The following is a 12,070-nucleotide window of genomic DNA, read 5'->3' on the forward strand; positions in this document are numbered from 1 at the left end:
TGCCACTCACAAGCCGAGAACCTGGTAAAGGGTAATATTTTATTTTAACATACATGCTCCAAGAGACTGGAGGCAGATTTTGACATTTAGTTCCGCCAGTGTAAATCCATTGAAGCTGTTTTATACAATTTTATTATAATTACAATATATATTTATATTATATTTGGTCAAAGTTTTGTTCCTCTGATTCTAGTATAAAACTACATTTCTACTGAGGTTAGGAACATACACCTATATAAAGCTGGTGTGACTGAGAAGAGAAAATGAACCATCAACATTTTTGAAGTTACTCTGGATTGACAGTCTTATGACAGGAGAATTGGTCTCTTTCACAATTCATATCAGTTTGAGGAATGTATGTGTGGAGTAATAGGAAACAAGTCATGAGAGAGAGAGAGAGAGAGAGAGAGAGAGAGAAGCCAATTTGACTTGATTTAAAACATTAAACTAACAAGTTTTCTTTTTTACTTCTCAGGATGAAATATGCTGAGGGAGAAAATGAGAAAAAACAGCTCTGTGACTGAGTTTGTCATTCTCGGCTTCTCTAACAACCCAGACATGAATCTCATTCTGTTTGTGGTGTTTCTCTGCATTTACATTGTCACAGTGCTGGGCAACATCCTCATCATCGTCGTCATATATGTCAATCTGACCCTTCACACGCCCATGTACTTTTTCCTTAGGAACTTGTCCTTCTTGGACCTCTGTTACACCTCAGTCACGCTACCCAAGATGCTGGTCAACCTCCTCTCAGAGAATAAAAATATTTCCTTTTCCAGTTGTGCTATACAGATGTTTTTCTTTCTATTCTTCGGCATTACTGAATGCTTTCTCCTGGCTTCTATGGCTTATGACCGCTATAATGCAATATGCAGCCCATTGCGCTACACTGCCATCATGAATAAGAGGGTTTGCATCCAGCTGACAGGTGGTTCGTGGATCTGTGGCATGCTGGTGGCCATGGGGCACACAACCTCTGTCTTCACACTTCCTTTTTGTGGGTCCAATGTGATCAACCACTTTTTCTGTGATATCCAGCCGGTGCTGAAGCTGGTGTGCTGGAACACCTACTGGATTGAGATCCAGATCATCGTGGGTGCTGCCTTCGCCCTCATGATGCCATTGTTTCTGAGCCTGGTGTCCTACATCTGTATCATCTCCACCATCCTGAGAATTAGGTCCACTGAAGGCAGGCATAGAGCCTTCTCCACCTGCTCCTCACACCTCATCGTGGTGACATTGTGCTATGGGACTGCCTTTATCATATATGTACGTCCCAAGTCCAGCTATGGTATGGGTGTGGACAAGTTTTTCTCTCTTTTCTATTCAGTGGGAATTGCGCTCTTGAACCCCATTATCTACAGCTTCAGGAACAAGGAGGTGAAAGATGCTTTGAGGAAAATAGCAATGAAAATCTTTTTTAAAGAATCAGATAATTTTCCTTCAGTTAATGAGCCTCTGAGAAATATCTCCCAAGTAGCATCTCAGCCATAATGGAGAAGTTTCCCTTGTGTAATATAGTGATGGTGAAATTTACCGAGTTTTGTTTTTCCATGAAATTTTTTCTTTAATATTTTAATTTTAACAAAATAAATGAGGAAAAGATGTCATTTTTAGAATTTTATTTTATTATTACTTGAATCCTCTTCTGGCCTTAAAATATATTAATATTTTAGGGAAAAAACAAAATTCAAAAACAATACAAAGGGACATATCTTTTCTCTCACCTCCCATTGCTTTACCAGGTCTAATTCACAAACATCTCAGTTCTATAGAAAAGAGCCCTTGGGTGGTTAACCCTTTTCTGAATTTCCCAAATGTTTTCTCAGAAATGTTGATGATAGAAATTGGTGGGGCGGGGGGGAAGGAACTCAAAATATTTTAGATTTTTTTTTGGATAATGAGCCAGCTATAACCATTATATTTTATGTGACCACTGGTCCCCTTTCCTATAAGTATCAGAGTAGCAGCCATGTTAGTCTGTATTCGCAAAAAGAAAAGGAGTACTTGTGGCACCTTAGAGACTAACAAATTTATTAGAGCATAAGCTTTCATGAGCTACAGCTCACTTCATCGGATGCATTTGGTGGAAGTGAGCTGTAGCTCACAAAATCTTATGCTCAAATAAATTTGTTAGTCTCTAAGGTGCCACAAGTACTCCTTTTCTTTTTCCTATAAGTAGTTTGACTTGGGCTACTGTAGCGGGGACCTCAGAATTGCATAGGTGGTATAAAAGCAGAGCTGGCAAATAATCGGAATTCCTGTCCCCCAGGAAAAGCTGGCATTTCAACATTTGTTTTCATTCCAAATGAGGATAAACAAAATTAAAAGTTTGAAATTTTTCACATAATTGAAATTCTGAAAAATTGTGACTTGGAAATATTGAAACATTTTATTAAGAATATAAGAAAGGCCATACTGGGTCAGACCAATGGTCCACCTAGCCCATTATTCTGTCTTCCGACATTAGCCAATGTCAGGTGCTTCAGAGGGAATGAACAGAACAGGTAATCAACAAGTGATCCATCCCCTGTCGCCCATTCCCATCTTCTGGCAAACTGAGGCTAGGGACACCATCCCTGCCCATCCTGGCTACTAGCCATCGATGGACCTATCCTCCATGAACTTATCTAGCTCTTTTTTGAACTATGTTATAGTCTTGGCCTTCATAACATCCTCAGGGAAAAGTTCCACAGGTTGACTGTGCGTTGTGTGAAAAAATACTTCCTTTTGTTTGTCTTATACCTGCTGCCTATTAATTTCATGTGGTGACCCCTAGTTCTTGTGTTATGAGAAGGCGTAAATAACACTTCCTTATTTACTTTCTCCACACTAGTCTTGATTTTATAGACCTATCATATAATAACACATTTTGAGATTCCAGCAATAAAAATATTTATTTTTGGTTCATTAAGCTGACCAGATGGCTCCATTCTCCCATCTGAAAGAGGGTCATTAAATGTACTACCTCTCTCATAATCCACCCACAGACATATGACTCCCATCATGCACCATGGAATGTGGGCAGGCGGAATTCTACATTGTATTAGTGGTGATGTAGACCTCCAGGGAGCCCCTTAAGAAGGAATGGGAGATGGAATTTCAACTCCCAGATGGTAATGCACTGATAGGAAAATGCAGTATAATGTTTTGTTGAACTGCTTTGAAACAAATCATTTTGGGTCAGTTCCAAAAAAACAAATGTTATCATCTGAGTCGAACAGACCCAAATCATAACATTCCTATTTTAAGTTTTCCAATGGAATTCATTTTTGTGGAAACTGCATTTTCTGCCAGAAAATCCATCCTACAAAAAATTCCCAAGCACCTCTACTTAAAAGTCTTCCCTATGTGACTTTGGTCTTAAATTGCAGCATTGGAGGTTTTAAAAAACAGGTTAGACAATCACCTATCAGGGATGCTCTAGATAATACATAGTCCTGCCGTAATTGCAGGGGATTGGACTAGAAGATCTGTCGAGGTCCTTTCCAGTCCTACATTTCTATGACTCTATTATTCTCTGCTATTTTGAAGAGACCACAATTCAGTATTTTCTCCCAAGTATCAGAGTAGCAGCCGTGTTAATCTGTATCCATAAAAAGAAAAGGAGTACCTCCGGTACCTTAGAGACTAACAAATTTATTAGATCATAAGCTTTCGTGAGCTACAGCTCACTTCATTGGATTCATTGTATGTAGCTCACGAAAGCTTATGCTCTAATAAATTTGTTAGTCTCTAAGGTGCCACAGGTACTCCTTTTCTTTCTTCCAAGTAGAGACTTATAGACAGTAATCAAGTCATTCCTCATCCTTCTCTTTGTTAAGAAGAATAGACTGTTGTACAATGTATAATGGATAGTAGATCTTATGGTGCAGCAGAGGGTGAGGGACTGAAAAGGGGTGGCTATACTGTATAATGCACACTAGGAGCCACAGAATTTGAAGGATAGGGAAGGAGCGGCTGTACTGTATAATGGGCACTAGGGGCAGCAGAGGGTGGGGGCAGGGAAGGGGGGCTGTACTGTATAATGGGCACTAGGGGCAGCAGAGGGAGGGGGTGGGGAAGGGGCAGCTGAACTGTATAATGGGCACTAGGGGCAGCAGAGGGAGGGGGTGGGGAAGGGGCAGCTGAACTGTATAATGGGCACTAGGGGCAGCAGAGGGAGGGGGTGGGGAAGGGGCAGCTGAACTGTATAATGGGCACTAGGGGCAGCAGAGGGAGGGGGTGGGGAAGGGGCAGCTGAACTGTATAATGGGCACTAGGGGCAGCAGAGGGAGGGGGTGGGGAAGGGGCAGATATACTGTACAATGGGCACTAGGAGGCAGTGGAAGATAAGGGGACAGGTGCACACTGTATATCTGCAAGATCATGTCTCAAATTGCACAAAACTAGAAGGTGAGTTGAGAAGCTTTTCAAGCAGTGGCTTTCAACCTTCTTTTCATTTGTGGATCCCTGAAAAATTTCAAATGCAGGGGCAGACCCTTTTGGAATTTCAAGCTGTGGTATCCAGACCCCTGCCATAGAAGTCTTAGACTGAAAACTGACTGAACAGAATTCAACCATAAATGTTGCACATGTTTGGAATGGAATTTGATGCTGTGTGAGAAAGGGTGCTAAACTGTGGGCATCTATGGTAAAGACAACACTCTGGGTTTTGTCATGTAGGAGGAGTATTCACATGGCTTTGATTGATCTGAAAAATGGAATTCCTTTTCTGGGATCTGAAACTTTATTTTCATAGTCACCTTTCGTGGACCCCTTAGACATAGTCTATGGACCACAGGTTGAAAACCAGTTTTAGAAAATTTGCCCCATGAACTTTGAAAATAATCCAATCTCCTGGTGGCTCCATTTGAAACTTTGAAAGAAACATAAAAAACATCTTGGTCAGAAGATATCTCATTTTCTACCTGATGAGAACAGGCAGAATCTCTCTTCAAGGATCACAATGTAATGGATAAAACTGCTTTTGTTCACAGCTACATAAACATGTTAATAGATCCCTTTGGTAGCATGTGCCACAATACTTGTGAGATCCCTGAAACAGTAAGGAGTGGAAAGTGGGAGGACAGTGAGAAAGAATAAAAATCCCCAGGGTCCTTTTGATTTGAAATTAACAATAACATGAGAGCAGTCACAAATATAAAGGGAAGGGTAAACACCTTTAAAATCCCTCCTGACCAGAGGAAAAATCCTTTCACCTGTAAAGGGTTCAGAAGCTAGGATAACCTCGCTGGCACCTGACCAATATGACCAATGAGGAGACAAGATACTTTCAAAGCTGGAGGGAGGGAGAAACAAAGGTTTCTGTCTGTGTGATGCTTTTGTCGGGGACAGAACAGGAATGGAGTCTTAGAATTTACTAAGTAATCTAGCTAGAGATGCGTTAGATTATGATTTCTTTAAATGGCTGAGAAATCAGACTGTGCTGAATAGAGTGAATATTCTTGTCTTTGTTTCTTTCTTGTAATTTAAGGTTTTGCCTAGAGGGATTCTCTATGTTTTGAATCTAATTACCCTGTAAGGTATTTACGATCCTGATTTTATAGAGGTGATTTTTTTTTACCTTTTCTTATATTAAAATTCTTCTTGTAAGAAATTGAATGCTTTTTTCATTGTTCTTAAGATCCAAGGGTTTGGGTCTGTGGTCACCTGTGCAAATTGGTGAGGATATTTATCAAGCCTTCCCCAGGCAGGGGGGTGCAAGGTTTGGGTGAAGATTTTGGGGGGAAAGATGTTCCCAAACAACATTTTCCCAGTAAACCCAGTCGAACATTTGGTGGTGGCAGTGGAAGTCCAAGGGCAAAGGGTAAAATAGTTTGTACCTTGGGGAAGTTTTAACCTAAGCTGGTAAAAGTAAGCTTAGGAGGTTTTCATGCAGGTCCCCACATCTGTACCCTAGCGTTCAGAGTGGGAAAGGAACCTTGACAAGAGCCTACCTCAATGAAAGAGCTTCTTTCAAGAATGAATGATGACAATGGACCGCTCTCATTAGTGAGTATTAATCTAGTTCTGATTGCTATTACAGTGCACAGGTACATATGTGATGTTTGTCTTAGACATAGCTGGATGCAGGATGGATGGATGGAAGAAATGTTCAAAAATGTTGAAGAAAAGAGAGAAAACACTTTCATTTTCATCAAAATTGTCTATGAGGGAAAATATTTCCCCAACCAGCTCTTTTGTTTCTGGCAAGCTTCTCATCTTTGCATTGTTACATAACATACTGCATCAGACCAATGGTCCATCTAGCCCAGTATCCTGTCTTCCCACACTGGCCAATGCCAGGTCATTCAGAGGGAATGTCAGGTGCCCCAGAGGGTATGAACAGAACAGGTAATCATCAAGTGATCCACCCCCTGTCACCCATTCCCAGCTTCCAGCAAACAGAGGCTAGGGACACTTCAGAGCATTGTTTTGCATCCCTTATCAAGTTCTTCTTTGAACCCTGTCATAGTCTTAGCCTTCAGAACATTCTCTGGCAAAGAGTTCCCCAGATTGACTGTGTGTTATGTGAAGAAAGATTTCCTTTTATTTGTTTTAAACCTGCTGCCTATTAATTTCATTTGGTGACCTCTAGTTCTTGTGTTATGTGAAGGAGCAAATAACACTTACTTATTTACTTTCTCCACACTACTCATGATTTTAAAAACCTCTATCAATCCCTCTTTAGTTGTCTCTTTTCCAAGCTGAAAAATCCCAGTCTTATTAATTTCTTCTCATATGGAAGCTATTTCATACCCCTAATAATTTTTGTTATCTTTTTCTGCACCTTTCCCAATTTCAATATACATATTTTTGAGATGGGGTGACCAGATCTGCATGCAATATTCAAGATGGGGGCATAGCATGGATTTATATAGAGGTAATATGATATTTTCTATCTTATCTATTCCTTTCTTAATGATTCCCAACATTCTGTTCACTTTTTTGACTTCCACTGCACATTGAAAGGATGTTTTCAGAGAATTATCCACAATGACTTCAAGATCTGTTTCTTGAGTGGTAACAGCAAATTTAGACCCCATCATTTTATATGTATTATTATGTTTTCCAATGTGTATTATTTTAAATTGTTCCATTCTTGTAATCCTTGTTATTGTCCAGATCTGAACTCCCTCTATTTCTATTGTACCCTCTTTTGAGATGGGGATAGCACAATCAGAACACAATATTCCATTTGGAGATATCTTGTTAGTAGATAGAATGGCATTAGACTATTTTCAGTAAAAAGAAAAGGAGTACTTGTGGCACCTTAGAGCCTAGCTAATTTATTTGAGCATAAGCTTTCGTGAGCTACAGCTCACTTCATTGGATGAAGTAAGCTGTAGCTCACAAAAGCTTATGCTCAAATAAATTTGTTAATCTCTAAGGTGCCACAAGTACTGCTTTTCTTTTTGTGAATACAGACTAACACGGCTGCTACTCTGAAACCTGACTGTTTTCACTGTTACTCTTCATCACATTACATATGCATCCAAGCTGGGATTGTCAGGAGTTTAGGTGACTGAAAGCCATGTGTTGTCCCTTTAAAAACAACAGCCAGTAAGACATTGGATTAACTTTACGCACCTGGGTAAATCTCTTCATGTCTCAGTTCATAGATGCCAAGGCCAGAAGGGACCATTGTGATCATCTAATCTGACCTCCTGCAGAACACAGGCCAGAGAACTTTCCCAAAATAATTCATAGAGCAGAGATTTTATAAAAACATCCAGTCTTGATTTTAAAATGGAGTGGGAAATGGAGGGAAATGTGTTCCCCCTTCCCCCGGACTACAGGGTGGTTGAATGAACTAATTAATGTTTGAGAGACAACATAGATGAATCATCTTCTGTTGAACCTCACCCACCTTGTTTCTGTAATATCCTGGGACCAACATGGCTACCACAACACTGCATACACTAACTAATCTATTTTATAAGATTTCCCACCACCATTGTGTCTGAGTGCCTCTTCACTTCATTAGGAGGTGAAACGTCCTGATGACATGAAAGGAAGAAACCAATCCACGGCAATCGATTTCCTCCTCCTGGGACTTTCTGGTCTCCCTAACTGCCAGTTTTACTCTTCGTGTTAGTCCTAGTTACGTACATGATCATCCTGCTGGGGAATGCTCTCATTGTTCTTATAACATTTGCTGACCCAGCCCTTTACACCCCCATGTATTTTTTTCTCTGGAACTTGTCCTTCCTGGAGATCTGCTACACCTTGGTCACCATCCCCGAAATGCTGGTCAACCTCCTCAGAGGGAGAAAAACATCTCATTTTTCCAGATGTGTTGCACAGATGTATTTCCTCATCTCCCCAGGGGGCACAGAGTGCTGCCTCTTGGCCCTGAGGGCGTATGACCGATATGTGGCCATATGCTGCCCCCGGTGTATACCATCATTATGAACAAAGGCGTTTGCATGCAGCTTGTGGGCGTTGCATGGCTAAACAGCAACCTTGTGACACACTTGGGTATTTAATCTCCCCATCTGACCACCTAATGAGATTGACCATTTCTTCTGCAATGCTCCACCCGTACTAGAGCTGGTCTGCGGAAACACCTACATGATTGAAATTGAAGCCCTTACTCAACTGTATTATTGGTCATGAACCAATTTGCGTTATACTTTGGTCCTACATCTGCATCTTGGCCACAATCCTGAAGATGCCATCTGCTGACGGATGGCTTAAAACCTTCTCTACTTGCTCCTCACATCTCACCATGGTGGTCTTACTCTTCAGCATAGCTGTTCTCACCTACTTCCAGCCCAAGTCCAGTAGTTTGTCCAGTACCAGAAAATTCTTGTATCTCTGCTACACCATCCTCACACCATTGTTAAACCCAGTTGTCTACAGCCTGAGGAACAATGAAGTGAAAGGAGCTCTAAGGAGAGCCTTTGGTGGGATATTATCTTCCTGGAGACAGCCATGATTTTGAGACAAACGAATCTGGACTGAAACTTGTGGATCTGATTGTGACCCCAGAATTGGGATTACAATCTGGATCAGCATCTGCCTTTGCCATTCAAAAAGACTCTTGAAAACTGGTTCTTCATTAACATTGTGGTGCACAAGTGATCTATAGAATTGATTCTATTGTCCATCACTTCTTCCGGGATGCTTTCTGCTGGTCTGGGCCCAGAATAGGACTCCAGGAGTTCCCTCAAAGAGCTCAGCATCATTCTACTTCTGCTTTTTGCCTCAGTTTGCCTGGTGTTTCTTTTAGCGCTGGTCAACAAAATTATCTCAAAAAATGTTTTTTTACGAAAAGGAAATTTTCACTTAAAGAGTCTGCTTTCCATGGCAGTTTTCCATTTTTTAATCAAGAATCCAAATCCTCCCCAAATATTCCTTTGTTAGAGTGGTTAGTTGGTTTTGGTCTATTTTTTTGTTAGTTTGTTTCTCATTTGCTGAAAACCAAAACATCTTTCTTTCTTTCTTTCTTTCTTTCTTTCTTTCTTTCTTTCTTTCTTTCTTTCTTTCTTTCTTTCTTTTTGACAAAAATTTGAAATTTTCCAAAGAAAAAGAAATTCTGACCCACTTTGATCAAATTTTTTGAAACTCTAATCAAACTTATTCACTCTAAAATTGGAGGAGAAAAAAACATGAGGAAGAAGAAAATGAAGTGGTGGTGGATCCAGTCAGTAGAAAGAGATGTGGTAATTACAGTCTCCTCTGCATTTAAGTTCTGTCTGTCTGTCCATCTAGGATATTTCTCTTATTGCTGTTCACTTATTGTAACGATTTATGTATTTGTTTTTAATTGTATACCTCAAAAACTGACAACAAAATTTCACTGGTGTAAATGGGACCAAAATTTCTCAGAACCTGTGTCATAACCATAAGAGTAGCCTAAAATTCCTCCTTACCTGTAAGGGGTTAAGAAGATTAAATAACTTGGTTGGCACCTGACTAAAAGAACCAGTGGGGAAAGAAGATACTTTCAAATCTGGGCGGGCGGGGGGAAGAGGGTTTGTTTTGGGTTCTTTGTTTGTGGCCTTTCTCTCTTGGGACTGAGAGGGGCCAGACAGAAATCCATCTTCTCCAACCCATCCTAATCCAAGTCTCCAATATTGCAACCAGTATAGGTAAGCCAGGCAAGGCGGTTTTTGCTTGTGAATTTTCCCTGCGCTACAAGGGAGGTTTATTCCTGTTTTCTGTAACTTTAAGGTTTTGCTCAGAGGGGAATCCTCTGTGTTTTGAATCTGAATACCCTGTAAAGTATTTTCCATCCTGATATTACAAAGATTATTTTTACCTTTTTTTTAAGAACCTGATTGATTTTTTTCATTGTTCCAAGACCCAGAGATTTGAGTCTTTGATCATTTTGTAACCAATTGGTTAGGATATTATTCTCAAGCCTCCCCAGGAAAGGGGGTGTAAGGGCTTGGGGGAATTACTGGGGGAAGAGGAACACCGAGTGGTCCTTTTCCTTAGTTCTTTGTTAAATCACTTGGTGGTGGCAGCATACCTCAGTCCAAGGACAAAGAGATTTGTGCCTTGGGGAAGTTTTTAACCTAAGCTGGTAGAAATAAGCTTAGGGGGTCTTTCATGCGGGTCCCCACGTCTATACCCTAGAGTTCAAAGTTGGGAGGGAACCCTGATAACCTGTTTTCTAACTTATTCAACATGAAATTTACAAACCAATATTTTTTTATATATAAAAATATATATGAATGCTGTGTTAGGCCCAGAAACTTTCATGACATTTACCCTTGCTTACTGTGGATTTGCTTCTGGATAAATTCAGTCATTGATATGAGGAGGGAAATATGTGTACAAACAAGCATATGCCAATGATAGATAGAGAAAGAGAAAGATATCATGCTGTTTCTCTTTCCTTCTCTCCCTCCTTTTTTCTTGGTCAGTAATTCAAATTAGATGTAGCTCATTGGTTAGAAATGAGCACTTTGTGGTTTCTGCAATGAGAGTAAAATGTTCAAGAGTGTCTACTTAGGAACCTAAGTCCCATGTGTAAAAGTGACATAGGTGCCTAAATCTCATCAGCCTTGAACGTTAACTTACAATATTTGTTAGTCTATTTTTCTCAGCCCTTGCTGATTCTGGTCCCAGTCTCTTTGGTATTTAGGTAAGTCAGTTATGTGTGTGTAGCTATGTGGTCAAGTGTGTGAGAATCATGTGTGTGCCATCAGCGCATTGAGTCATTCCTTCTCTCTCTCTGGCCCAATAGTTATTTAAATATTTAATGTACTATTCCCTCTGCTGCCCCCTCTTGTGCCGGGGATGGGGACGGGCTGCCCAGCACAACCGTGCCAGGGCTCCATGCCTGCCTGTCTCTACAGGCTGCGAAGATCTTTTAGGGGCCTCACCGGAGGACAGCAGCAGGTTGGCTGCCACGTCCCCCTCTGTGCTGAGGGAAGAGCTGTGCTGTTTCCTACTGGACACTCGTGGCTGAAAGGGCAAGGTGCAGCAGTCCCTCCCTTGCTGGGGGGACTTCCACCATGTCCTCCGGGCCGTGAAGGGCCTTTTGGGGGAAGGCAGAGGGACCGGGAGGCAGGGCCTCTTGGTCTACTGGCGGGCCTGAGTTCTGCAACTCCCTGATGACCTTTGGGGTCGAACATGGGTTGTTGTAGGGCCCACTGGAGGCTGTCGATTCCCCTGCCCATGAGGATTCACCCCAGCCCTCCCTATGAAGGATACCATCTCTGCTACACTGAACACCAGGGGCTGTAGCATGGGTCTCTGCAGAAGCCAGGTACTCCCCTTCCTTCAGGAGGGGCGGTACTCTGTGATCTTCCTGCAGGAGACCTACATGGCTCCAGCCGTCAAGGCTAGCTGATGGCTGGAGTGGGGGGACGAGGTTTATTTTAGCCACCTCGGTGCCCATTCGGCTGGGGTGGCCACCCTGTTCTCCCCCGAGCTACGGCCTGAGGTGGTGGGGATAGCTGAGGTCGTGCCGGGTCGCCTGTTGCACGTCTGGGCCTGCGTGGAGGGGCTGAGATTAAACCAGGTCAATGTTTACGCCCCGAAAGTGGGCCCAGAACGAGTGTGTTTCTATCGGCAAGTGTTGGCCTTCCTCGGCACCCTGGATCCTCACGAGTGCCTGGTCCTGGGTGGG

The 12,070-nt window shown here is 41.8% G+C and overlaps 1 protein-coding gene and 1 pseudogene across 1 annotated transcript; both read left to right on the plus strand.

The window, feature by feature from the left end:
- Window positions 1-483: 483 nt before the first annotated feature.
- On the plus strand, window positions 484-1,494 carry LOC119841640 (olfactory receptor 10C1-like). Its single transcript, XM_038369190.2, has one exon. The coding sequence runs from the start codon at window positions 484-486 to the stop codon at window positions 1,492-1,494; it is 1,011 nt and encodes a 336-aa protein (XP_038225118.2).
- Window positions 1,495-8,094: 6,600 nt separating this feature from the next.
- On the plus strand, window positions 8,095-8,923 carry LOC119841641 (annotated as a pseudogene).
- The last annotated feature ends 3,147 nt before the right edge of the window (window positions 8,924-12,070 follow it).

The sequence above is a fragment of the Dermochelys coriacea genome, chromosome 13 (assembly GCF_009764565.3).
Source record: "Dermochelys coriacea isolate rDerCor1 chromosome 13, rDerCor1.pri.v4, whole genome shotgun sequence".
In the NCBI taxonomy this organism is placed as follows: Eukaryota; Metazoa; Chordata; order Testudines; family Dermochelyidae; genus Dermochelys; species Dermochelys coriacea.

Coding starts and splice junctions, on each gene's coding strand:
- LOC119841640 (XM_038369190.2), top strand. CDS start 484: ATGCTGAGGGAGAAAATGAGAAAAAACAGCTCTGTGACTGAGTTTGTC.